The 26,896-nt window shown below is 40.4% G+C and overlaps 1 protein-coding gene across 7 annotated transcripts in view; it reads left to right on the top strand.

Moving 5' to 3' along the window:
• The window catches only part of CEP250 (centrosomal protein 250), a 138,401-nt gene that overhangs the window by 109,717 nt on the left and 1,788 nt on the right, over positions 1–26,896 (top strand). For 6 of the 7 annotated variants that reach the window (XM_081194633.1, XM_081194637.1, XM_081194632.1 and 3 more), the window contains 24 exons: positions 291–387; positions 1,105–1,203; positions 1,697–1,849; positions 4,742–4,920; positions 5,409–5,591; positions 5,962–6,106; positions 7,527–7,673; positions 9,037–9,267; positions 9,986–10,179; positions 10,688–10,815; positions 10,952–11,121; positions 12,824–13,003; positions 13,568–13,702; positions 14,635–14,778; positions 15,290–16,128; positions 16,885–17,044; positions 17,287–17,644; positions 19,518–19,645; positions 20,976–21,096; positions 21,744–21,898; positions 22,586–25,051; positions 25,822–25,950; positions 26,242–26,394; positions 26,780–26,887. In XM_081194633.1, coding sequence (XP_081050759.1) covers positions 291–387; positions 1,105–1,203; positions 1,697–1,849; positions 4,742–4,920; positions 5,409–5,591; positions 5,962–6,106; positions 7,527–7,673; positions 9,037–9,267; positions 9,986–10,179; positions 10,688–10,815; positions 10,952–11,121; positions 12,824–13,003; positions 13,568–13,702; positions 14,635–14,778; positions 15,290–16,128; positions 16,885–17,044; positions 17,287–17,644; positions 19,518–19,645; positions 20,976–21,096; positions 21,744–21,898; positions 22,586–25,051; positions 25,822–25,950; positions 26,242–26,394; positions 26,780–26,887 — 6,802 coding nt within the window. The remainder of the gene's footprint in view (positions 1–290; positions 388–1,104; positions 1,204–1,696; positions 1,850–4,741; positions 4,921–5,408; positions 5,592–5,961; positions 6,107–7,526; positions 7,674–9,036; positions 9,268–9,985; positions 10,180–10,687; positions 10,816–10,951; positions 11,122–12,823; positions 13,004–13,567; positions 13,703–14,634; positions 14,779–15,289; positions 16,129–16,884; positions 17,045–17,286; positions 17,645–19,517; positions 19,646–20,975; positions 21,097–21,743; positions 21,899–22,585; positions 25,052–25,821; positions 25,951–26,241; positions 26,395–26,779; positions 26,888–26,896) is intronic. The other variant, XM_081194638.1, reaches the window with a different exon arrangement.

The following is a 26,896-nucleotide window of genomic DNA, read 5'->3' as shown; positions in this document are numbered from 1 at the left end:
GGCATGTGAAGTTGTATAGGAGTATGTGTTGCTGCACAATTTGCTTCATAACTTTTTTCCTAAGGTGGTTGGAGATTTACATTTTTTAAAAAAATGAAAGCTCAAAATCTGTGGGCCCTGCCTAGGGTCACCAGTGAAGACTTTCACAGGTGCAGGATTGGCAACCCCTGTGCTAATGTGTTAGCCGCCCTGAGCCCGGCTTCGGCTGGGGAGGGCGGGATATAAATAAAAATTTATTATTCTTAGTGAAAAGCCTAGTGTGCTGTAAATGCTTCTCTTCTTTTTCCAAGGGTGATAGAGTTGACTGCCTTGCTTGAACAGTCTCAAAAACAGAATGAGGAGAAGGAAATGTCAATGAAGACTCTCAGAGACACTGTGGAGATTCTGGTATGTTTGCAACTGTTTGAAAAATAATCCAGTGGCTGTTGTGGAGAAACGTTCCTTTGTCCTATTGTAAACATGAAGAGGAACTGCTCATTCCATATATATATCTAATAGTAGAGACTGTCAGCACTTAGAATAGAGGTGTCTAAGAGCGAGTTGTTGCGAAGGGTTGCAATTCTCAAGTGATTCTATAGTATAGAATGCAACAACTGGAAAAAGGTTATCTGAAGTTTCTGAGGAAATCTGCTTTGCTTCTTTCTTCTGGACTTGCCTATAGACAGACTTTTTAAAAACGTATTTTCTTAGGCATCTTAGTTCTGGTTAGTGACGTAGCAGGCATTTGGAGACACTCCACTGATATGATGCTGTCATTCAGTACTCTTCTTAAACCTGTGCTCTAAAATATGAGCTATATCTGAGGGAATTGCACCTCTAGAAGAAGGTGTAAAGGTAAAGGGACCCCTGACCATTAGGTCCAGTCGCGGACGACTCTGGGGTTGCGGTGCTCATCTCGCTTTATTGGCCAAGGGAGCTGGCATACAGCTTCCGGGTCATGTGGCCAGCATGACTAAGCCGCTTCTGGCGAACCAGAGCAGCGCGCAGAAACGCCGTTTACCTTCCCGCCGGAGCGGTACCTATTTATCTACTTGCACTTTGACATGCTTTCAAACTGCTAGGTGGGCAGTAGCTCCCTCTTAATCTCCCTTATTCTTTTTCTAGGAGGCTGATCGCTTGCGGAAAGAATATGAACAATCACTGAGCAATAATACACATGAAGAGATACTTTCACTTCAGCATGTGATAAAAGAAATAACTGAGGTAGACCTAACTGGAATCTGTCTTCATGGTTGCTTCTGTAGAATTTCCCAAGTCTGTATTTAAAAACAAAATTAATGAAAGCAGATGTGGTATAAACATATGATCTAAACTTTAAACACAGGTTTTACATATTTTGCACCTGCTCGGGGCACTTCCATTTGTTCATGTATTTCAGTGTTTAAAAACTGATTTCAAAACTTTTGTGAGGACTAAGCGCTGGTAAGGCTTGACACAAATTAAGCCCTGATACTCCTACTACTACTACGATTACTACTATTATTATTATTAGTTGATTTCCCTTGGCTGATTATGTAATCCTAGATTTTGCTGCCGCCATTTTGCTGGGTTGTATTTTGCCCCATCATCATAATTTCCCATCCTTGAAAATGCAATGGATCACTATTTTCCAGCAGAAGTGAAAGACAAATAGGTAGCGAGGTGCAGTGTTTTGATTGTACAGAACTGAGAAAGTAACGTTGGTCTTGGATTTCAGGCAGTAATCAATGAGAGTGATGCAACGATTGGCACCCCACAGGATGAGAACTATGCTGAGCCTTGTAGCTTCTTGCAGTTGAACCCTGGTGACCCAGATAGGGCTGTCCTGCTGGTGCGTGAGGTGCTGACTAGGAGAAGCAATGAAGTGCAGGTGAGAGAACTTCAGAGGTTCCCTTGCCAGTAAGACTATCACATCACCAGTAGTAAAACTCCACACCTCGTATAGCACTTTTCTCTGCCTTTGATGCTCTGCCTTATAAATTTCAACCTCTTCCTCTTCCTACTAATAAGTATTCCTAGTTCCGTCAAGCTGGTTTTGACAGTCATTTCTTTCCCAGACAGGTCTTGCATTGGTGATTTGTTCTTTCCACTTTTCTAATCACTCCCTTTCCCCATGAGCATTCTGTTTATGTCCAATCTTACAACTTTCTCTTTTTATTTTTTTATTATAATTTTAATTAAGTTTTCAGTTTTACATTTCAAAATAAGCATTTTGCAAACTTTAAAATACCCAGTGATTTCCCTCCTTCTCCTTCCATGGTTCATTTTACATGTCATACATTCCTGCATATTTTACCATAACCATTCAGATCAGTTTTCTTCTTTTACATCAATCAAATATTATTTACACTGTTGAATTTATCTTACTGATGCCAGGTTTTTCAGCTGTGTACAGTTATTTTCCATTTATTCAATAAATGTTTTCTACTCTTATTTAAATATATGTTCTTCTTGCTCTCTTATTCTATATGTTAAATCTGCAAATTCTGCATATTCAATCAACTAAAGTTGCCAATCCTCTTTTGTTGGGATCTTGCTCAGTTACCATTTTTGGGCTAACAGAACGTGGGCCACAGTTGTTGCATACATAAATAACCTTTTATGACACCTTGGAATTTCTGTCTGGGTTATTCCCAATAAAAAGGACTCTATTTTGGGGGGCGGAAATAATGTTAAACATTTTTTCAACTCATTATAAATCATTTCCCAATAAACTTTTTACCTTTTTACATGTCTACCACATATGAAAAAAGGTTCCCTCCACTTCTTTACTTTTCCAATATGTATCTGATCTTGGCCAACTTATCTGGAGTTAAACACTATCTATGGATCATTTATAAATACTTCTCTTTTAGTGAGTAACATGCAATAAATTTCAGATCATTTTCCCGAAGTTTCTCCCAGAGGTTGAAATCTATATTGTGTCCTATATCTATTGCCCATTGTGTCATTGAAATTTTAATAAGCTCGTCTTTTGTTTCCCATTCTAATAAAAATTACACATTTTAGACAGACGTTTACCCTTATTTTGTAAAAGTTCTTTTTCAGATTGTGAACTTTGGTCCAGAAATCCATTCTTTTAATCTAATTTAAACATATTGTGTGTCTGTTGATATTGTAGCCAATCCGTAACCTGGCTCCTTAAGTTTTCCATTGGTTTCAGTTTGGGTTCCCTCCCTGTAAAATCCAGCAGTTCCCTGTAAGTCGCCCATTGTCTATCCATATTAACTCTCTTAATTGTAATTGCTTCGATGGGAGTTAGCTATAAAGAATTTTTTATTTCCAGCAGATTTTTGTATTTCTCCCAGACTCTATAGATTCTTTCTAAGAATGTGGTTCATGAAACTCTTATAAATTTTAGCCTTCCCATACCAGATATGCATGCCAGCTAAATTTTAATCATGGCCTACTAAATCTAAAATGTCTGCATTGCCCAATACAATTCATTCTTTTAACCAATTCAAACAAGCTGCCTCATAATACAATTGCAGGTCTGGCAGGGCAAAGCTTCCTCTTTCTTTTGCATCTATCAGAATTTTTTGTTTAATTATTGGCTTTTCTCCCCGTCATATGAATTTAGAAATATCTTTTTTTCCATTCTTTGAAGAAGCTTGGATTATTTACAATCAGATTAGATCAGAATAAAAACAGGATCCTAGGGAATATATTCATTTTAATGGGTGAAATTCTACCTAACATGGGGGAGAATGAAACTTTCCCTATCTCCAACTCTTTCTTAACCTCTTTCCACAATTTAAATATAATTACTTTCAAATAGGTTGAATTTGGGAATTTGTCAGCCAAATTTCCAAACACTTAATTTTTTTGCTTATTTTTAAACCAGACATCCTTTCTAAAAATTTTATCAACTGCTCATCCATGTTTTTGACCAACATTTTGGTTTTATATGGGTTTATCTTGAAACCCACCACTTCTCCAAATCTTTTATTTTCTTCCAATGTTTTGGGAACACTCTCCAAAGGTTGTTCTTGTGTCAACTCCACATCATCAGCAAATGCCCTTAAATTACAGTCTCTACATCCCACCTCAATACTTTTAATTTCTCTATTTCTCCTTACATTCTGAAGCAATATTTCTAATGTCATAATAAACAACAGTGGAAATAGGGGACAGCCTTGTTTCGTTTCTTTTTCTATTTGGCATTTATCTGAAAGAATATTGTTTACTAATATATTTGCAGATTGATCAGTATAGATTGCTTTAATTCCTGCTAGGAAAGAATTACCTATTTCCATTTTCTCCAGAACCTTAATCACAAAAGACCATGAAATATTGTCAAAAGCTTTCTCCACATCTAGAAAGATTAGGGCAGCCTGTTTTTCATTTCTTACTTCCAGGTAAATTGATTGCATTTCTTATATTGTCTTTCATTTGTCGGCCTGGTCTCTGTGAACTGACTCAGTGTCCTTTTCAATCTACTAGCCAAGATTGTAGCAAATAGTTTATAATCACAGTTCAAGAATGAAATTGGTCTGTAAATTTTAGTCTTTGTTAAGTCACTGTCTTGGTTTGGGATCTGGGTAATGAATGTGTGTTTCCATGAAGCTGGAACTACTGCTGTCACCAGAATTCTGTTTATGGTGACGTCAACCTTACAACTTTCTCTGCCTGTACATAACATTCCTTCAGTCTTCAGCTGCTGCTTCTCTGTGGACTAATTCTTAACCACCTCTGTCTGTATATAATACCCCTTCAGTCTCTCACTTTCCCCCTAATCATTATATTTTGCCGCATTTTGCAGCACCTGAGACAGCAGCTCTTGTCTAGTCAAAATTCTGTCAGCTCCCTGGAGAAGCAACAAGAGCAGCAGAAAGACCACTGTAAGTTCCTAAGCCAAAAACTTGAGCAGCTAGAAGGAGAGCAAGACACACTCATTAGCCAACTTCAGCATCTGCAGTCCATGGTGGAGACTTACCGCAGGTCAGACATGTAATGCTTTCCCCATCTTTAAAGACTTGTAAAATAGATCCATATGCTTCTCTTGGCTTGCAGTGTTCTTTCCTCTTGTCAAGTCAGTAGGTTGTCTCCAGTGCTAGTCCTACTCAGAGTAGACCCATTGTAATTAATGGGCAAACGTGGCTTTTCCAATGGGTAGCAGTTAGCTGGATTCAGCCCAATATCTCTCTGGATTTGAAGCACCTATTTAAGTTGTGAATAAACCTTCATATGTGGTCTGTGCTCTTCAAAGTTTGCCTGGGGCAGTTTGCACCCACAGGTTGGAGAGAGACAGTACTCAAGAAGTCACTCTGCCTTTCAGATGTGATGGTGTCCTCATTTCCCTGTATTCTCCAGTAGCCCAGATAGGAAAAGGAGGATGCTCAGTCAGTAGTAGCTAAACAAGTGCAATGAAACTTTGCAGTGTATCTCTGTTTTTTGTTTTTCTCTAACTGAAGACTTTTTCTTCTCAGTGACCATGTCACCCTGGATAAATCCAAGATAGAATTACAGCAACAGCTGGAAGTCTTGGAACAGGAAGTCCAGCACTTGCGCCGAAGCAATACTGAGCTACAGCTGAAAGGAGACATGGTGGATGGCCAAAAAGAAGAACAGCAGCATCAATTGGAAAGGATGCTGCGGGAGAGAGAATATATGTGAGCCTTTTGTCTTTCCCCCCCAAAGGGCAGTAAGTTTGTTGCTAGGGAAATACAGGAAAAAGAGAAGCTGGCAAGAGCATTCACAAACCCAGTTCTTACAACAATCCCTCTCCATTTTATGAAGGTTGTGGAAATTTGGAATCTTTGCACTTTCTTCACCCTCTTGTCAGGATTGTGTATGGGCTCTGCCAATTTCACTTTTAAAAATGAGCCCCTCTGGATAGCATTTGTGAAATTTGCCCCCCCAAAAAATATGGTGCTGTATGAGGATTTTTATGTTAGAAAATGAAATTTGCAGCCCCGGTTAAGCTTTGGAGCTCTCATGTACTTCACTACTTAAAATAAATAAGTGTATGTGTTCATTCAGTCAGGAAGACCGGAATGCTCTTGAAGGAAAGCATTCATTGTTAAAGAGTGAGTTGGTAGCCATGAAAGAAGCACTGGAAAAATCTCACCTTGATGGAGAACTGGTGAAACAAGAAAAACATGAACTTGCTACAGCACTGGAGCAGGTACAGTTATTTTCTTTTCCTAGTAATAGCCAAACACACTCTTGAATTTAAACAGGAAACTACACAGACACTCACTGTAGACAGACACTGGCATGTTCATTAAACTGCTGTAAAGTGGTGGTCAGTGAGCATAACAGTAGAGTTTACAAAAAAAAATCAAAATCAAAATTCTGGTATTGTCCTGTTCTGGGCAAGAGGCTGAGCTGCAAATCCAGTTCCCACAGCAAGTTTCCATGTTTCCTGGCCACCACATGCTCCCATCTCTTTGCCCATGGTTTAGTAAAGCCTGTGAAGGACAGTTATGGAGAAACAACATTGTAGCAGCATTTGACATTAGTGCATGTATATTGGCTATATGGCTTAAATTTATGCATCTGGGGCAATTCTTTATAACTTACCTTTGATTAATTTTGGGAGGCTAAAAACAGGAACAGCTGCAACTTTCCTTCTTCTCTCCTGCCTGCCTCCATTGCAGCCATTCTTCCACTGAAAGTCAGAACTTCTTGGACTGCATTTGATTTTGAAAAGAAAAGAAAAAAGGAGGAAGTTCAACAAATAATGTGTAATGTCTAGTTCCAGTCTAAGTAAAATGGTGCTAAAGATTTCTACTCAGAAGTGTTCTGGTTGTACTAAAAAAAGAAATATATATATATCTGGCAATTGGAACGTGTTTCTGACACAAGCATGTGATCCTTGTGACTGGCTCAGAGATTTTTTTTTAAAAAACACAAACATACACATTTGGATTGGTTTTTTCATGATCAATCAGAATAGTGGTTTTTTCATGGCATTTAAGCTACATACTCATACATTAGTAAAGTCGTTGGGTTTCTATTTAAGGAAGAAAAGGAGACATACTGATGGAAAACCAGTGACATAATGGAAGATTAAGAGGGTATATTCTAAATAATCCAACAGATATTAATCTAGTCTTTTCCCCATTAGAACCCTCAATGAAGGTTCCATGCCACAGGGAGGCATTGAGGATAGAAGTTATCTTAAAAAATATGTATGTATCTTAAGTTTTACTCGAGTGCTGCCATTGAAATTAATTGTTCTAAGTTAGCTATGTCCATTAATTTCAAAGGCTGTATTCTAACTGTGACTAATACAAGACACAACACATTGCCTTGAATGGCTTCAGAGAGTGAATCTTTGATCTTTGGTGAGTGGGAGGCATTTGACTTTCCTCAATGGGGAATCTGAAATATCCAGCTGTAAGCCCTGCATACTGTTTGGGCGGAGGTGTCTCCTCACCTTCAGGGACAACCTTTTAGGGAGTGCAAGAGGTTGCTGCAGGAAAGTCCATTTGGACAGCATGATAAAATATGGTTTATTTTAAGTTAACAAAGTTAGGGGCAAGTCTTATTCTGCTTTTATTGACTGGTATTTCTTTGTTTTGTGTTTTTGGGTCCACAAGGCTGAGCAGTCCTTTGCAAAGTTAACTGGTGCACACAATAAGCTAAAAGCAGAAACTGCTCACCTTCATGATGCAGTTGCAAAGATGAGTGCCCTTAATGAAGCTCTAGCATTGGACAAAGTGAGTTTGAATCAACTTCTCTTGAAGGTAAGAAGACTGTTGCAGCTGAACTATTCTTATTCTGTGCAGCCTACAAAATATATGTAAGTAATTTGCTAATATGTAGGTTGCATTTTTAGCAGTTCGAAAGCACGTCAAAGTGCAAGTAGATAAATAGGTACCGCTCCAGTGGGAAGGTAAACGGCGTTTCTGTGTGCTGTTCTGGTTCGCCAGAAGCGGCTTAGTCATGCTGGCCACATGACCCGGAAGCTGTCTGTGGACAAACGCCAGCTCCCTCCGCCAATAACGCGAGATGACTGGACTTACGACTGGGGTCCCTTTACCTTTACCTAGGTTGCATTTTATTCAGAACGGGGGAAAGGAAGGCTGCTGTTTAAAAAAAAGAATTAATAAATTTTGAATATAGAAACAATCATACAATCAATTACAGTTCCCCCCATAACAACCCCAACTATGTCCAGCTTTATTAGTAGTAATAAACTGAAACATAAATTCAATAGCTGTCAATTTAAAAAATGTTGTTCCACAAGTTCCCATGGCCTATACACATGTTTTTTCTTCATTGCAAATGAAGTAAAAGTGGACCACATTTTGTAAAACTTTTGTAGATTCTTGTGTTGTCTTCTTTCTTGTACTTTATCTCTCAACCTTCCCATCAAGATAAAGGCCCAAACAATAAGCATACCAAATTTCATATGTTTGCATTCGATATCCTCCAGTGCCTTGCAAGAGCAAGAAGTGCTGCAGTTATAATATGCATAATTAAGTCTCTGTATCAAATATAATTTGCTTCAGCTGCAGATATTGAAATAGTGCCATTTTCACATCTAATCAATTTAAAAGTAATTTGTTCCATTTCCTAAAATACCCTTAACTAGAAGTTTTTAATCTGTGGCATTTTCACCACATGTGTATAAATGTTCCTTTATCCCCACAGTTTCTCCAACATTGTAGAAAGGTATTTTTGCATATTTTACTTAGTAACGTGGAGTGCTGGTACCATCTGTGGGTTAGCTTTAAGATGTTTTCTCGTACACGAGCAGAATTAGCTCAAAAAGGAAATATTTTCTCACATTCTTTCCCATAAAACATAATAAATTTCTTTTAAGTCTTTCCCATCTAGTCTTCAAATTGGAAGATTTTGATGTTTAAAAATTAACGATAGATTTATAAGCTATAAAACATTTTAAAACAAGGTTAATGAATTTGTTCCTTGTTTGCAAATTTCTGTGATACTGATGAAGTGAATGATTTGAGCGTTTACCATCCAATTGTGGGAGAAGTTTGTTGTATAGCTTTTCCAGACAAAGGGGTACCTCTGGTCTTTATACCAGAATATGCCCATTGAAGGCTGCTCTTTTATCAGTTGCTTCCATTTCCTTAAATGTAGATGGAGCAGGAAAAACAGGCACTTTTGGACAAAGTTGATCACCTGGAAAGACTAAGGAGCTCTTCACAGAAACAGCTCAACCAGCTGGCGAGAACAAATGAGGAACTAAGTGCAGACAAGACTCGGTTACAGCAGTTGCTACACAAGGCTGAGGGAATGCAGGAAAGTTTACAGGAAGAGTTAAAAGTACTAAGAGATGAACAGAAAGAGACTTGTGAGAAGCTGAGCCAGGTGAGTGTTAGCAGCAGACTTGAGTTATCCTGCATGGACATTGGGCAGCAGCAGTGTTGTGCTTCTGAAGTTGGGTTCAGTTAGATTATGGAATTCTGCTTGAACAGTGAATAGCTCAGTTAGTTTGAAGGTGGTGCTGATAACACCAAGGTTGCAGGTTTAATCTCCATATGTGACAGCTGCATATTCCTGCATTGCAGGGGGTTGGACTAGATGATTCCAACTCTACAATTCTATGATTCTAGGAATCTTTTCAGTAGCTAGTGCTGCTCATCACAAAGTTCATTTTACTATTCTTGCATAAGACAATCTTTTCAATCTTATTTGTACTCCATAAGTGTTTCTGGGTAAAGTATGTTTTGCAGCCATTGTAATACTCATCTAGATTTTCTTCTTTTCCAATACACATTCTTTCTAAAATCTGGCCACCGGTGAAGTGTCACAGTAAAACATTAAGTGCGGTGGCCTTCAGGCAATTATATATTTTGTACTCTGGTTCTCTCCTGTGTATAGATAATCAAACTTCTCCATAGCAGTCCATCTGTAACAGATCCATTTTTCTTTGTAATGTGCAGTTAGGCAGGTCCATCTCTTCTGTGACAACAATTTTCTGTCCTTCAAAAGAAGCTATAGATCTATTTCTTTTTACAGTGCATTATTGCTTAGAGTGACAGAGCTTTGCCTTTTGCTATAAATTGATTTTCTTTCTCCTTCATAGGCTCATCACCAGCATGAGACATCTAGTACTGATTTGGAGCATGCACATCAGGAGTCAAGTCGTCTTGGAGAGGTGCTGGCCAAGACGTCCAAAGAAAAGGAATCATTAATGCGTGAGAAAGCCGCATTGGAAGTACGACTAGGGGCTGTTGAACGAGAGAGGTGGAGTTTTTCAGAGCAAGTGGCAGAGTACAGGTAAGAGGCTGACGAATGGAAGAACCTTGCCTATTTGAATAATTATTTAATGCAATCATTGTAGCTCTGGATTCTGAGAGATGACTTTCCATCAGAGGACTATGCAGCTTTTTGTGTCTTGGCTGTTCAACCATGTGGCAGAAGTAGTTCCACATCTGCAGAAAGAAATTCAACAAATGCACAACAGGAAAAATGTTTAAGTCAAGCCCAAGTTTGAAATCCTGTACACAGTTTGACAGGTCTGTTTTCCATAAAGCTGCAAAACTTATACTTAATAGTATTTCTGTTCTTCCAGACATTGTTTCTTGTATCAGCATGACAAATGGCCTGTGATTGTTGTCCTTATTGTCTGTATATTTAGAGACTGACTGGTGCACTGCTACAAATGAATGACCTCCTTTTGTTCATAGTGTTTCCAGGGTACTCAAACTGGCTTTGCTGGGATTACATTTATCATGTCATGAGCAAGAGATTAAAGTCCCACAAATTCTGTATATGTAATTTGTAGATCAACGAAGGATCTTCTGGAATCAAGCCTCCTTCAAGCTCAGCTGCAGGTGTCTGACCTGGAAGTTACCAAGGGTCAACTGGAAATGAAAATCCAGGCAATCAACCAGGCCAAAGAAGTGATACAGGGTAAGATGTTTTCAAAGGCTTCCAGCAAAAGGTAGTATCAACAGAGCACCCTCCCTTCATGTGATAAAAGGCCAGTGGTCAAACAAGCTGTTATGCCTCATACATTCTGACTCCTGCTCTTTGTTTATTCTTACAGGAGAGGTGAGATGCCTTTGCACTGAACTGGAAGCTGAAAAGTCAAAATTTAAGCAAGAAAAGGAAGAAAAAGCACAACAGCTCTTGCAGGCCGAGCAGAAGTACCAAGAAATGCTTGACCACTGTCAAATTGTACATAAGGAGGAAGTTAATACACTACGTCAAGAGTTGGTAAGCAACCATATGGTCACCTCTTTAATTCATGATATATATATATTTTTTTGGGGGGGTGGGAAATTGAGCAGAAGATAGAATTAATAAAGTGGCTCAAAATGCCAGATGATTACCAAGACTTACTTTTCCATTCAACTGTTATGCCTTGTACTAATTAAACTATTAGTCTTTTAAACTACCTTGCTTCGGATGGGTTGTTTTCAGCATAATGCTAAGGTGAATTGTTTGTCAGCTCAAGGATTTCTCTGTGCACAATCAAGTGCTCCCCCCTCTCCTCCCCCTGTGCACTCTCTAAATCTGTTCTGCGAACCCCCAACACTCTGGAGTAGAATTGGTGTGGGACAGATGCAGGGGGAAGAAAGGTGGGGAAGCCAGGTTTTGATGGACACAGAAATAAGAATCTTACCTTAGATTGCCAGGAATTTCCCGTTGCAGCAAACCTTAGCAGAGGGTGCAGAGAGGTGTTTTGTACACATAATGGTCCAGTGTCTTGATCTCTAAACTCTGGTTCTCTTATACATCTGCATCAGGATGCTCTCTCTGCCTTAGCTGATAAAATATTAGTGATATAATGCTATTAAAGTGTGTGAAGAGCTCTGAATACCTGACATGCACATAGGCCATGTTGTAGTGAATGGAGGGGTGGGGTGGATAGCTTCCTTATACTATCCACTACATCGTAGTTAGTGTTATGGCTATAATAGTATGCTGCCTTGTTAAATGGATCTGGAGTAGTTGTGAGTGTGCATTTGTGCCTCCAGTTGCATGATATGTCACATTAAAAACGTTGCCCAAAATTTTTACTCTTTGTTGTTGTTGTTTTTTACTTCTAGTGTGTTTTTCAATATAAAACAAATTCATGAGGTGCTTGTATTATTGTTGCATATAATTTTTACTTTAGTCTAAAATCTCCCAGTCTTCTGGCATTGATCAGTTCAGGAAAAATCTGTGCCTGGCAACCTTGTGGTACAACTAATTTGGCTTCCGCTACATCCAACCTTAAACAGGCGCCTAGCTATTTTGTATTCTAGCTTTCCTCAACACCAAACATATAACAGCAGCAGAAAGTGGAGAAAATATTCTGTTGCAACAAAGTCCCTAACATCTCTCCACACCCATCTATTGCAATGTTACTCATGACTCTTTCATATTAGCTAGGCTTGGAAAGCACCAAGTAACATTTGGAAACTGGAAAAAGCATGATATTACTTAATCCATTCCATGTTCCCCACCTCATACACACACATAAAAGGCACAAAATGCTGCCAAGAAGAGCTCACAGTGCCTCTGGCATAGCTTATGCCACATCCAGTGGTTAGGAGAACAGCAGCTGATGTCTGCAGCCACGAGCACCAAATTTCCCAGTCTTTGAAACCCCTAGGAGCTCAAGCAGATCCTGTTTGTAAACAGTCACCCTTTTGGCATGGCCGCACAGAGAAAGGAGGACTGGCATTCCAGTTGAACAGTCTGCCAGTTCCATAGGCCAGTGACTAATAGGAAACCTTCATTTAGTACCCATAGGTGATAATTATTACTCTCAGAGCAAAGTGTGATAAATATCCTTCCCAGAAGCAAAACTCATAACACTATACACAGCATCTGCTAAGGTAAGTAGTAAACGTTACATCAGTGGCTAGAAGCGAGACTGTTTTTTCCTTTCTTTTTGTTCATTTATTGGAATTGGCTGAAATGCTTCCAGGAAGGTGAACGAGAACGCCACCGTTTAGAACTGGAGCAGGTGTTGGAGCGCATAGTCAAGGAAAAGGAAGAGAGTGAAAGTGTCTATGAGAGGAAGCTGCTGGAACTACAACAGGAGGTCGTTGCTGTAAAAACACATATGGAAGACGAGCTCATTAAGGCTGAAAATGCCAAGCAAGAGGTAAAGTTTGATAGGTGCTTTTGACCTAGAGACATCCCCCCACTCCTGCCTTTCTCTTTTGGAACCTTGTGATGGAATGGTATCTGCAGGAAGCTGTCTCCCGCAGAGCATAGTGATTGGATTTTGTATATAAGGGATGAGACGATCTTTTAGGTATCCTAAAAGCATGGGTGTCGTCAGGTTTTATGTTGGGGAGGCAGGCTTTATGTTGGGGGATAACCTCAGATAGTTAAGTATTTTTTTATTGATTTACTTGTTAGAGGGAGGCAACTGCTCCCCTTAGCTATGTCCATGCCTAAAGGTATTATATGGATTGCTTAGGTGTTGTATGAGAAATGATGTATTTTAGGTATTATGTGAGAAGGAAAAAAGCTTTTCTCTATCCATTTATACTGCACCATGCATAATTTTATGCATCTATAGCATGTCATCATTATTCACCTTTTCTCTAACTAAAAAGCCCCCATTTTCTGTAATCTTTCCTCCCAGGGGACCTGCTCCAATCTTTTGATCAGTTAGGAGTTCAGCTGGAATGTTTTAAATTCTCTGCTTGCTAATATCTAGGTGCTGCTAGAAAATGAGAATGAGAAGAAATCATTACAAGAGCTTCACCTCCAAACAAAACAGGAACTCACTAGTACTTGCCAGCAGCTAGATTATCTCCGTCAGGAAATAAAGAAGAACCAAGAGAGGGAGCAGGTAGGAGTAGACCAGAGCAGAAAAGCTTATGACATCTACCAAGAATCCAGCAGAAAGCTATGACGCAAATATGAAATAAAGCATATTAATATGATAGAAAGTTGGCTCAATGAATGGATAGTTTAGACCAATTACATGGTGTGTGAAAGGTTTTCCTAGGACTATATGCATAGAATTGATTTCAGAACTCTTGCCCAACCCAACCACATTTGATAATGCTTCATTTTTGAAGAACTGCTTGTTGAATGCCTGTTAATTAAGGTTCAGACAGTTCCTGCATTTTTCCAAAGTTGTGACATGTGATAGAACTGAAAGCAAGGAGATGGGTTCTAATTCTAGTGCAAAATTGCATCTTATTAGCACCTATCAAATTTTGGCTTACGTTTGGTAACTAAGGCATTTATGAAATCCTTACACAAAAGTTTATCCAAATGGTTTTAGACAAAACCATAAATGAAGCTACTTGCAGCTTTTTCTTGTTCTGCCCTCCATTTTTCCAGTATAATTTGAGTAAGATATATCCAAAATCCGCCACCTTGTTCTTTTTTTAGAGTTCATTTTGATGTCAGTGCAAAGATTTTATCTTTCATTGCATGCTCCTCATGAACCCCATTTCTCTTTGTAGAGTATAATCCTTAATTATGCCCTACATTTCCCCTAGATACTTGGTATGATTGTTAATATGCTATACTGAAATTTGCATTTTATGTCTGCTTCATAATTGTTCATCTTCTTACTGTCATTTATTGATTTTTGACTGAAGTATTAAGTCTTCATCCCACAAGATTTGTGGCCTGACTGTTGTGAGATGTAGATCATTTTTTCTTGTACAGCAGTTGCTGTACATGTATTATAATTGCACATTATAAAATAGTTCTCAAACCTGAACCTTGGAAAATAACTCAACTTTTTTGGCCGGGTGGGGAGTGCAGGATACTTTGCAAGGTTTGGAAGCTAAGCTGAAGGAGGCCCAAAGTACTATAGAAGCACTAGAAAAGGAGTACAAGGAGGAGCTCAAGTCTCTCAAAGAAGAAATCAACTTTCTCCGTAAACAACGAGACTCTTTGCAAAGTCAGGTGATTTTACTTAAAACTATGTTCTAAGCATTTCGTTCAGTGCCAAATATGTGGTTTTTCACAAGCTGCTTCAACAAGTAGAAATGGAAATCTCTTTGTGGGGTAAAACTAAGTTATGGGAACCTTTCCCAAACCATCGTGGAAAATTACTTGAAGTACTAAGGAAACCAAAAAGCCATTATTTGAAACAGTTTTGGAAAAATTTTGATGCAATACTCCAAGAAAAGCTATGTGTTTGGTTCTGTATAAGAAGTCATAGGCATGCTAAAAATGTATTCTGTTTCTTTCATGTTACTCAAATGGGGCAATGTCTCTATCATGCTTATAAAAAAGTCTGGCTTGGTTTATGAAGCAAATAAAAAACTGCATTCTGTTAAAGTGGATGTTTGAATTGACATGAAACTCTGTTTCTTGAAATAAGATGCTTGTATCTATATTATCTCCTCATGTGTACTAAAATAAGTGGATACTGTAACTGCTGCATCTTTGCTGTTCTCCTGTCTCTTTCTAGGTACAAGAGTTGCAGTCACAACTACTGACAGAAAAAGATTCTTGCCGTTTGATTAGCCAGGAGGCTCAGCAGCATTTAAGTGACATACAAGAGTTGTCCAGACAGAAAGCATTGGAAGTTGCACACCTCCAGAAGATGATGGAAGCAGAAAGAAAACTTCGAGAAGAGAGAGAACATCAAAACATGGAGCTGCAGAATCAGAAAGAAGAGATGGAGCACAGAACCACAGAACTGCATAATATGCTGCAAAGTCAATGGGAGGAAGAACAGCATCTGAACAGAGAGCTGCAAAGCAAGCAGGAAGAAATTGAGCACCAACGTGCCACAGTTCAGGCCCTGGAAAGGGAGCAGAGCCAGTGGGAGAAGGCAAAGCGCCAGAGTTCAGAGCAGCATTCTGCACTCCAGAGGCAGTGGGAGGAGGCAAAATGTCAAAATAAGCAACTGCAAAATCAGAACATAGAGCTGCAGCACCAAAAAGAGGAGGTAGAACGTCAGAATGCGCAGCTGAAGGCTGTGCTCCAGAGACAGCAGGAGGAAGCGGAACATGAGAGTGTGGTGCGTCAAAACCATTGGGAGGAGGCAGAACAACGTTATTTAGAGTTGCAGAGTTGGAAAGAGAAAGTTGAACATCAGAATTCAGATTTGCAGGCCCTTCTCCATACCCGGCAAGAGGAGTTGCAATGTCGGACCATGGAGCTGCAGGCAAAGCAGGAGGAGATGGAACAGCAGAGCACTGCTCTACAGAAGATGAAGAAGGAACAGACTCAGTGGGAGGAAATTGAACGTCAGAATTCAGATCTTAAAGTAGCATTGCATGCTTTGGAGCAGAAACACACCAGGTGAGCCCAACTGTCATAATTTATGGGTGGACTAATTGTCTCAAATAGCTATCTCACCTCCACACACCCGGTGTCTAAACAGTTAGGTATGTAGACATAAATTTTCAGAAACTGCACTTTTCAAAGCTTCTCTTGGAGAAATACTGGGCATTAATTGTCTACTCACTTCAGATTGCCTGATCTGGAACTTTTGGCAAAAAGGGGTCCTCCTAAAACCCCAACCTTGGCTGGGATCAAATAATGCACGGCGGTTGTGTCTTTCTCACACCACCCTGCCAGCTCTGAGCTGCATTGCGATTCAGGGATCTGATCTGAATGGCTTGCCTGGTGAATCATATCCCAGCCTCACAAAGGAGTGCAGGGCTGACAGGGCGGTGTGAGCAGCACCCCCCAGAAAAATGCACCCAGGGCCATTGTCCCCAGCCCCCCCCCAACACTATGCCCCAGCTCTCCACCCCATTTATGAAGATTGTAACTGGAATGCCTCCTTTTCACTTAAATCCCCTTTTTGTCCCATTACATAGAAATTATACATAAAAGATATATAGTCTGCACTTGAGATTATCATTTATTTATTTTTTAATAATTGCAGTGTCTTGTGCACATATGTTGGCACACTGTTTGCCATAGCCAAGTCTTTCATAAGTGTGTCATGTAAGAGAACCAAGGTGAAAAGCCAAGTCTTGTAGTTGCTTGCATCGGGTTGGTTTTTTTTTTTCATTCTGTAATAGAAGTCCTGCTTTTTTCCGGTTTCAGTTTGGCTGCATCCTTGGAGGAGAAGGAACTCAGGCTCAAGAGACTGCAAGACAGTGATAGTGCTCACCAGGGTGAAGTCACCAAATTGAATACTGCACTACAGCAAGCAGAGCAGCTGCTTGCTGAGCATAGCCGAGAAGAGCAGGAGCTCACTAGACAGGTATTACCTGAAAAAAACTCAATACAGGGTGCAATGCTGCTTTTTATTTTTCTGCCCTACTGCCAGCCCCCATCTGCTTCACATGGTGTTTCTGTTATATAGCCCCCCTCCCAAACATGGCTTCTTTTCCATAACACACTGGCTTCTCTTCTTTGTTTGGTTGATTATTCACCCGGTGCTAACTTCTTTGCATTCTAGTCCACCATTACAAAATCATTGCAAGCTGTGTTGTTTTCCCCCAGATACAATCCCTCAGGGAAATTCTGCTAGAGAAGGAGGCTGCCTTGGTAGCTCATAAGGAGCAGCTCGCCCGGAACCTGGAAGAGTCCCGTGCTAGTGAGCAGTCTTTGAAGGACTCCATGAAAATGCTGGAAGCTGAAGTATCTCAGCTCCGCCTGAGCCTGAGCAGCACAGAGAGTCGGGCAGTGGCATTGGCATCGGAATGTCAGCGTGCTTGTTCTGCCCGTTGGGAGGCACAGTCTCACTTGACTAAGCTACACTCGGTTCTGCAGTACATGCTGTGCAAAAGTCCCGAGGCAAAGCTGGAGCATGGAGGGAGAGGAGACAAAGCTATTCGAAGCTCATTGTTCAGTGCAAGAGGTGAGTCTAATAAGTGGACTAGTATTATGTCCTTTGCAAGTAAATTGTTGAACATGTGACAGAGCCAGAACTCTGCAATAGGGGAAGGTACCTTTTTGTGTGTGCTTTGGTGCTTATTATTTATTTTCTAATATGATGTCTTGAAATGGCACACCTTTTCACATTGATTCAACTTCAAATGGAGTGGCAAAGTGCCCTAATGTTGCCATCTTTGCCTAAAGCTAAGATAGTGAGTGACACCTTGCTCCTTTCAATAGCAGTGGTATAAATTGCTTATTTAAGCAGCCCCTGCCAGCATGTGGCACATGTCAAGCTATTGGCTGTCTCAGGTATACAGGATGGAATTGATCTTTCCTGAGATTAGTTGGGATAGCCCAGTGGAAAGAACAGGCTGCTGTTGGAGGCAGAGCTGACTGATAGCACCAAAAGTCTTGAGGCCACTTCCTTGTAGGGATGGTACAAGGTTTTGTGTAGAAGGAAAACTCAACTGTGCCAAACAGTTAAGAACCATCAAATGACAGGGCAGTGTCAACTGTGTCCTGAGAGTTGAATCAGACACAGAAGATTGGGGTGGTGAGACTGGCCAAGGTGTGTAGATTAGATGGGATGGGAACACTATCATTTTTCTGTGGAATATTGCTGAAAATAAGTCATAGTGACAAGTCTTGGGCCTAGCTACAAATTACACTGATACCTTGGATTCCTGTTTGTGTGACAGCCCTGACATCTTGTGGACTGTGTAGATAATGCACTGGGTATGATAATTACCCTGTGAGGTCAAACTTTTCAAGAGCTATGAAGCTGTTGCTTTGTGGGTACTTCCACATGGAACCCCTCTGCTGATTTCTTTCCCTTCTCATTCCACTTTTGTCAGAATACAGGGTAGCGTGGCACCACCCCCACCTTTCCAAAGTTTTTGTTTTTACACCTATGGTATTCCATCCGCATCAGTAGGTGGTGCATATCTGAAAGTGCCTATCTTGTTCTTGGTGATTCTTGCTCACTACTGCACCTCACTGAGCATGCACAGAAAGTATGGAGCAGGGTCTGATTTTTGTAATTGTCCAGCCACAGGAAATGTTTGTCATACAGTTGTACAATTGCCCATACATTTCGTAGTACATCTCTCTTTCTGCACCTGCAGAGTTGGGCTTTTTTTTAATAATAACTGAATGGGACTTGCACCTTGTCAACAAGCCCAGCTTATGCACAGCAGAATTGCCATCTCTTTCTCCTTCCTTTCAAAGTAAAAGCAACAGATGTGGCTGTTCTGGAAATAAAATGGCTCAGATGTGCCAAACTGGAACCAGGCAGAAGTGGCTATAGAGCTCACCTCAATAAATGCCATATGATGTGTCAGAAACTACATTCAAAAATGGAATAGCTTTGCTCTGAAACAGCCAGCCCGCATCTTCAGCGTTTTCGCATTTATACTGGACTTAACAGTAATACTTCGATTCTTCCAAGTTAGGGAGAAACTGCTTTAACAAGGGTGACAGGGTAGGGGGCAGATGGACTGGAATGCATACAATTCAAGCACAAGGTCATGTGGATCTCCCCACCCCAGAAGTGTGCTCGGGGACACTACAAATATACAGTAAATAGGAATCCTCTGTGTCTTTTTGCTACATTTTTCTTGGAATATGCAGTGCCATACATTATTGGTACTATGTCATGCATCTCTTCCATCTTCCCACCCTTATCTTGCACTGAAGAGTTCTTGCATTACAAGAAAAAGTGAACAGTAGCAGCAGCTCCATATCTCTTGCAACATCTAGTTCTGCCTTCAGTGAAAAATAATCCTAGAATTTTCTATATCTTGCCTAACAACCCTTCAGCTAGACGCTGTTACAGATGAGGTTTATTTCTTCAGAACAGGATAATGGGACGGGACTGTCTTTATCTCAGCTGAAGGACCTTTCTGCTGAGCTTACAGTGGAGAGAGTGGCAGAAGCTATTCAGGACCTGCGGCAAGAACTCTGGCAGACTCGCCTAGAGCGGGTAATTGTTTCACTTCCTTAAAAAAAAAAATCACTGTCCTTTCTTGGCATCCAAGCTTAAAAGGATATAGTAAACTTTTGAAACATAAATACATTTCCCATGGATTAAAATAAAAATAAAAAGCATGTAGTTTCAGCCTTACTATTAATCCTCCATGTGGTGACTAGTATACATTAAGTCAGCCTTGGTCAATCTGGTGCTCTGCAGACGTTTTGGTTACAACTCCCATCAGTCTCAACCAGCTGATGGTTGTCATCCAGAACATATGGAGAACACTAGGTTACCCAAGGCTGAATTAAGCACTATAGTAATAATTATCAGGATGTACCATTGTATTGAATTTACTTTCGCTTGTTGTGTTTAGCAAATGAATCTTCAGTTTGCTTAATATAATAATATATGCCATGTCTGTTCTCTGTCATACTAATGGTTCTATGTGGTTCTGTCTATCTGAATTTTCTGCTGCTGCTTCTACTAAAAAATTCTGAGCTTAGCAAAACTTGTTGCTCTGTGATTCAGCTAACATCTGTCTTTTCTGTAAACTTTGCTTTTTTTAGTACAACTAGTTAACGGCTGGATATGCAGGAACTCACAATGCATTTTCCTATCAAAGTGACAAAACTGTGTCCAACAAAGACTGACGACTCTGTCTTCTAAAGCAACTAAGGCAACTGCTTAGGTCTCAATGTATTGGGATTTTGCCGTAGTGCCATTAGCTGTGGAGAGAAGATAATTTTAGGAACGTAGGAAGCTGTCATATGCAGAGTCACACCATAGGTTTATCCAGATCAATATTGTCTACAATGACTATCAGGAGCTCTCCAGGGTTTCAGGTGGAGAAAATTCCAAGTTCTACACAACTTTTTACTGCTGACTTGGCCCTAAGATGCTACTGGGGGCCAAACTATATGATACACAGTTTTATGTAACGTTCCCCTAATGCTTTTTATGTTTAATTTTTTAAGAAAAGTAGTTGGTAGACCCTGTACCTAGAGTAGAAATTTTGTGGGCGGGGAGTTAGAATAGTGTTTTTCTTAGTAGGCAGTTTTCATCTCAAAATTTCTTCTTGCAGGAGAAAAAGATTTTGGAACCTCTACCTTTTCCTGCAAAAGGAAAAGTGGTTCAAATGGGGCAATTTTTGAGATAAAAACTAGTTGGCAAAGAAAAGGTTTACAGTATACCTTATACAGAACTCTGTGTGACATATAGTTTGGCCCTGAAAAGGGGGTTTTGTTCATAGTCTTTGGGGGTCCCTGGTCTTTCTCCTTATTTTACTGTGCTCTTCATTGGACATGCATAGCATACATTGTACCCCTTTCTTTTCTTGCAGGATGAGATGAGAAAGAATTCAGAAAAGCTGAAGCAAGACCTCAGTGAAAAGGAAGCAGAAAGAGACCGCGTCAGTGCCAAAGCCGAAGAGCTTCAAAAGTGGCTAGATCAAAGCCAAGAAGGTATAGACTCCTCATTTTCACTATGGTGCCTCAGAAGTGTCATAAATCTCCCAGAAGTAGAGATGTCTGCTCAAAAAGTGTAAGCTGGGGGAAATCCACAATATGAAAAACATTAGATGTCAATAAAACGTGCTGTGCCATGCATAGCAGGGGTTGGAGACAAAAGGAGACCCTTTTATGCAGAAAGTTTTGGGTGTAATATAAGAAGGAATAAAGGGAGGTATCCAGCAGCTGCAGGACATTAATTTTTTCAAACCAGACATCTACAGTGTTGTTTTTTTTAGAGAAACGGTTCCAAAATATAGTTTCCCCTTGCAGGGGGCGGGGTCACTGTTCAAAATAGCTGCAGCTTGTTATGTTTTTTTGTCTAGTTATGCCATTTCTATCCCACACTTCATTGCCGGGTGCTTTCAGGGTGCATTACATAGTAAAAAGCAGGTGCACACCATAAAATTGAACCAATAAAACATTAAGCAGCATTAAAAGTATTCAAGTATGCTCACTTTAATCTATTCATTGTCATATAAGAATATGTAAGTCTCAAAATAATGACCTCTATCTTCACCAAAAGTCTGGAGGAAGAGGTAGTTCTTTCACTGGTGCCAAAAACAAAAAAAATGCTCTTCTTCTTACATTCTCCATTTCAGAAAAAAATGTGAAAGAAGGCAGACGAGGCTCCCTAGAGTCTGCCTTGAAGGCAGAGGTCATTGCTTTCAAAGAAGAGAATGTGACTTTGCATGGGAAGGTGACTGCTTTGGAGAAGACTCTTGAGAGTACAGAGAAGCAAAGAAAGGATGTAATGGTAAGGCTAGCAGGTGGTCTGCAGAGGTCCAGTTATGAAATTGGACAGGCTCATGAATATCTGATGGGGAGTGTTACTATTCTTGATGTGAGACAGCATCTATTAAGGATTTACTTTCCTTCTCTTACGGCTTTTGCAGAACCATGCCCACTGAACCTACAGCATCCTCTACTTTTTGATAATGCTATACTTATCTCCCACAGCCTGTTGAATGCTTCCAGCTAATTCTTTTGCATTTAACTGCAGGGATTGAACAGTTTTTGATAAGCAACTATCACTAACACAAATGAAGAAAACCCAGAAGAAATAATAATAAAAATCATAAAATTCAGTGAAGTGTCATAGTGCTGTAGTCTCCTATTATTCAGAGCCTGATTTTTAATTAGTTGTTTGCTCCTTGTGTTATTCTGTTATGGCTTGTGAACATTTCAGAAAGTTATTCTGAACTTGTCTATTATGTGAAGTGATGCCACTTCAGCAGACATTTGGTTAAAAAGAGAGGTAATCAGTTCAGTTTTTATGTAAAGCTTATGTTGAAAACCAACCTATTTCCTGTTAATATATATAGTTAACAATAAAAAACCAGGATGGTTCAGCTAACATAATGGCTAGCTTAGCACTCTGCATAAAGAGAGCAAAGAGTTGCAGTTTGCTTCTGCATTTTGAGTATTTATATTTCTGTTTCAGAATGAACGAGACATGCTACAAATGGCCAAGGAAAAGCTGACATGGGAACTGGATCTTCTTCGGGAATCTGTCACAGCCTGTGAAATTCGAGCAAATGCCATGGAGAAGATGAATCAATCCCTAGAACAAGAGCTTCAGGCAACTCTCTCCACTCTCAAAATTAAACAGGAGGAAGCAGAGACTCAACAAAAGAGATTTATGACTTTGCAGCAAGATGCAGAAGTGCGAAAAGGTTTGCAAGAAAATCTGGATTGCCTGACTGTTACTCTAGGAAAAAGAGATGAAGAAATAAAATCCCTGCTACAGCAAAACAGAGAACTGGAGAGGCACAGAGAAGTGCAAAAATCTGCTGTGGAACATCTCACTAAAGATCTAGAAAAGAGAGAGCGAGAAATTGAATCTCAAAACAAACAGATTAAAGACTTGGGAAAGCAGAATAAAACACAGGAGGCTGCTCTAGAGAGACTGAATATAGATCTAGAAGAGACACTCCAGAATGTGAAATCTCAACAGGACAAGATCCAAATACTAGAAGACCTGTTACAAAACCAAAGCACTATAATGGAAAGCCTGAATTTGAATCTGGAGCAAAAAGTCCAAGAAATGAAAATCATGGAGGAAAAAATCCACATTGCTGAAGAGAATGAATCAGCACAAATTGGTGCTCTGCTGAAAGAGTTGGGTGACTTGAAAATAAGGTTGAGTGAGAAAGATTGGGAACTCGCATCTCAAAAGCAGCTACTTCAAGAACGGGAAGAACAGGGGGGGAAGCGGGAAAAGTCTCTTCACACTAGCCTAGAACACATGAAGGCCATTCTCAGGAACAAAGAAAGGGAGGTAGAATCCCAGAGGGGACAGATAACAAGATTCCAGCAGTGCGAGGCTCAGCGTGAGAACCATCTCCATGAACTGCAAGAGAAAGTAAAACAGATGACATTCATGTTGACCCAGAAAGATCAAGAGCTTGAGTCACAAAAGCAGCAGATAAAAGAGCTGGAAGGAGAAATGGAAACAGAACTAAAGGCTCTTCGTGAACTTTTGGGTAAGACAGAGGCATCCTTGAAGGAAAAGAACACGGAGCTGGTGTTTCAAATGAAACATGAAGAAGAACTGAAAAGGCAGTTAGGAGTTCTGCTTGGAGATGTCCAGCACAGTGCAGCAGTATTAAAGGGGAGAGATGGTAGTGCAGAGTTTCAGAAAGAGCAAATGCAGCAGCTGAAGCAAGAAGAGCTACAAGAAACAACTATTGATATGTTGGAGCAACTCAGGGTATTGCTAAAGGAGAGAATGCAAGAAATTGAGTCCCTGAAAGAGCAGCAAGAAGAAAACAAGGAGGAGAAAGAAAGGCTTGTGAGAGAAATGCAGACAAATCTTGAATTAGCAGAGCATGCTCAGAGAAATGGTGAGAGGCAGCTGGAGTCCTACAAGGAGGAGAATTGCCAGCTTAAGCAACAAGCGCAAAAAGCAGCAGCACACACTAAATCTCTGTTGGAGAAACTGGAGTTGAACAGATCTTCTCTTCAAGACAGAGACAAGGAGATAGAATCTTTACAAGGGCACATAAAGGAACTCTTGAGGCAGAAAGAATTGGAACAGAAAAGTATAGCGAGCCTAAAGCAGGAGCTAGATAAAATGAAGCAATTACTGTCAGAAAAGGAAGATGAGCTTCGCAAGCAGGCTGAGCAAATTAGCACATACCAGGTTAAAGTAGACGTCACTCTCGCAGAATTACAGGTATGCCAGAATCGGGCAAGTCATCTGGAGGAAGTAATTAAACAGAGAGAAGAAGAATGTGAGAGAGACCACCAAAAGCTTCAGCCCCAACACAAGCAGTTAAAAGGGGATGAAAAAGAAGACTTTTTAGAAGAAGGGCAGAAAGAAAGGGAGAAAGAGAAGAGAACTCAAGATGAGAGAGTGCAAAGGCTAATGAAAGATGAGATGAAAGAACTTCTTGAGAACATACAGCATCTTCAACATGCACTGAAGAAAAAAGATGAGGAAGCTGAGTGGCAGAGAGAGAATGTTAAGCAGCTGGAAGAGAGAGTTAGAGTTAAAGAGAAGGAATTGTTAACCTGCAGTGAACAGCTGAAGGAAATTGTTTCTGCTCTGAAATCGGAAGAGAAGGGAGAATGTAATTTACAGAGCTATATCCCAAAAATTCTTATGTGGAAGGAAGAGGAAGCAGCCAAGAACAAGTCCCTTCAGGAAAAGGACCAGCAGTTGCAACGGCAAAATGAAAAAATTCAACACTTGGAAGATGAGAAAAGAGTAAAGAGACAGGAATTTGATCGTCTGACCGCTGTTCTGAAACAGACAGAAAGTGAAGAGATAGAATGGCGAGAGAGAGCACAGAAGCTGGGTTTGTCCCTGGCCCAGAGTGAAGAGGCCTTGAGAGCCCTGAGAGAAGAAATGGCTATTGTACAGAGCATGCTTTCGGAAAGGGATAAGGACAGGCTTCATCTTCAAGTAAGGATTTTAGTGGTGCTATTTAAAAACTCTGGAAGTTGATCTGTTATAACAAAGGGGATTAGACAAATTCACCGAGGATAAGGCTGTGAATGACTACTGGAATGATGGCTATGTTCTAGCCCCACTAATGGAGGTAGCACGTCCCTGAATAGCATGAAATCACAAGTAGAGAGGGTATGGTTGCACTTGTGTCCTGTTTGTGAACTTCCCACAGACATCTGTTTGGCCGCTATGACAGCAGAATGCTGGAGTAGATGAACCTTGGGCCTCATTCAACAGGGCTCTTCTTACACACTCTATAAAAATAAAGTAAGATTATATTTCATGGTATGGTTGTATCTGTCCTTCAGTTCATTTTGTACTTTGTAGCAGGAGACTGTCTTGGCTAGATAGCATTATAAAAATGGGATTTTAGTGAGGTACCGCTGTGTTGCTCTCCAGATTTGCTGGACTACAACTCCCATCAGGCCTAGTTATTACAGCTGGTGGCCAGGGGTGATGGGAGTTGTAGTCCCGCAACAATGGGTGGGCACCACCTTAGTTACCCCTGCTCTGGGGTGTAATTAGCAGGATGTGAGTAACTCATAAGATGAAGTAGGAGAGAGAAAGAACCCAAGTAGCTGTGGGTTGAACCCTGACAGACACAGACACATTTAGATACAGTTCACTTGTGCATAATACTCTAGGGACACAGTAATAACATGTTTAAAAAGTCTGTGTAACTACTTGGGTACTTAGGTAAGTGAATAATATGGTTTGTTCCGCAGGAGCAGTTAGATACAGCTTTCAAAGCTCTGGAGGAAGAGAAACTAGTTACTAAAGCTCTGGCAGGAGATGCAAGTCTGCTACTCAAAGAAAATGACATGCCAGAAGTAAGGCAAAAGGAGGCTGGAAAGGTAAGATAAAGGAACAGGTGGGAAGGATACCAAAATAGAGAAGAACACTTGAATTCTGATGTAGAAGGGGCAGTTGTTGAGTTTCCCAATTTATGGCACATGTCTAGTTTAAGGGGCTAATTGCCTGATTCTAAAATTTCCAGTAACAACAGTGCTGAGACGAGGTTCTTTCTAAGAGAAGGAAAAGACTGTGCCCTATCCATGGAGTAAAGTGTCTGTTCTGCATATATATAAATTCCAGTATCTTTTATGGTCCCTTCTTTACCCCACCCTGTTTTCTTCATCATGCAGGATGTGAGAAAGGAGGGAGAGCTGACATGGATAGCTGAAAGGAGACTCTTATGCAAACGCCTGCAGCTTCTGCAGCAAGCTGTTGCCAGGCTGGAGAATGATAAACATGGCCTAAAGCAGCATAATATGCAGCTTAGAGGTGCACTGGAGCAGGTGAGATTACAAAAAGAAGAAGAACCAGGCTTAGTTCATGTGCCTCTTCCCCATTTCCCAGTGAAATTTAAACCTACCTTATCACTCATTGCCCACCCCTTTAGATACTGTAACAGTGCCTGCTCCTGATTTTTTCAGTGCAGGCTTGTACTGCTTTACTGATTTAATGGGCCGGTGATCTTTTTGTTCTTTTCTCTCATACTCTGTGTTCAGAGATTCGGTGCTTTCCAGAATACCAATGCCCTGTGCGACCTAGCCTGCTCAGCTCCCATGCTTGGGGTCGTCCATTTTCACAACCTTCTTCTGCTTATCCCCCTTTGTCCTGATGATCATTGTCATCATCTCTTTTGTGAATGCCCTTGCCTGCTTTTTCTCTTGTCTTCAGGTAGAACGTGAACGTAGGAGACTGAAAAGAAGTCATGGAGACCTTTCTCTGAGCTCTGGACTCTCCCAGGCTGATTCTGACACCCAAAAGGTTCCATCTCTAGCAAAGGTCTGAATA

Source organism: Podarcis bocagei (genome assembly GCF_964188305.1).
Source record: "Podarcis bocagei genome assembly, chromosome: 5".
Classification (NCBI taxonomy): Eukaryota; Metazoa; Chordata; class Lepidosauria; order Squamata; family Lacertidae; genus Podarcis; species Podarcis bocagei.
This window is presented reverse-complemented; position numbering and strand designations above follow the sequence as displayed.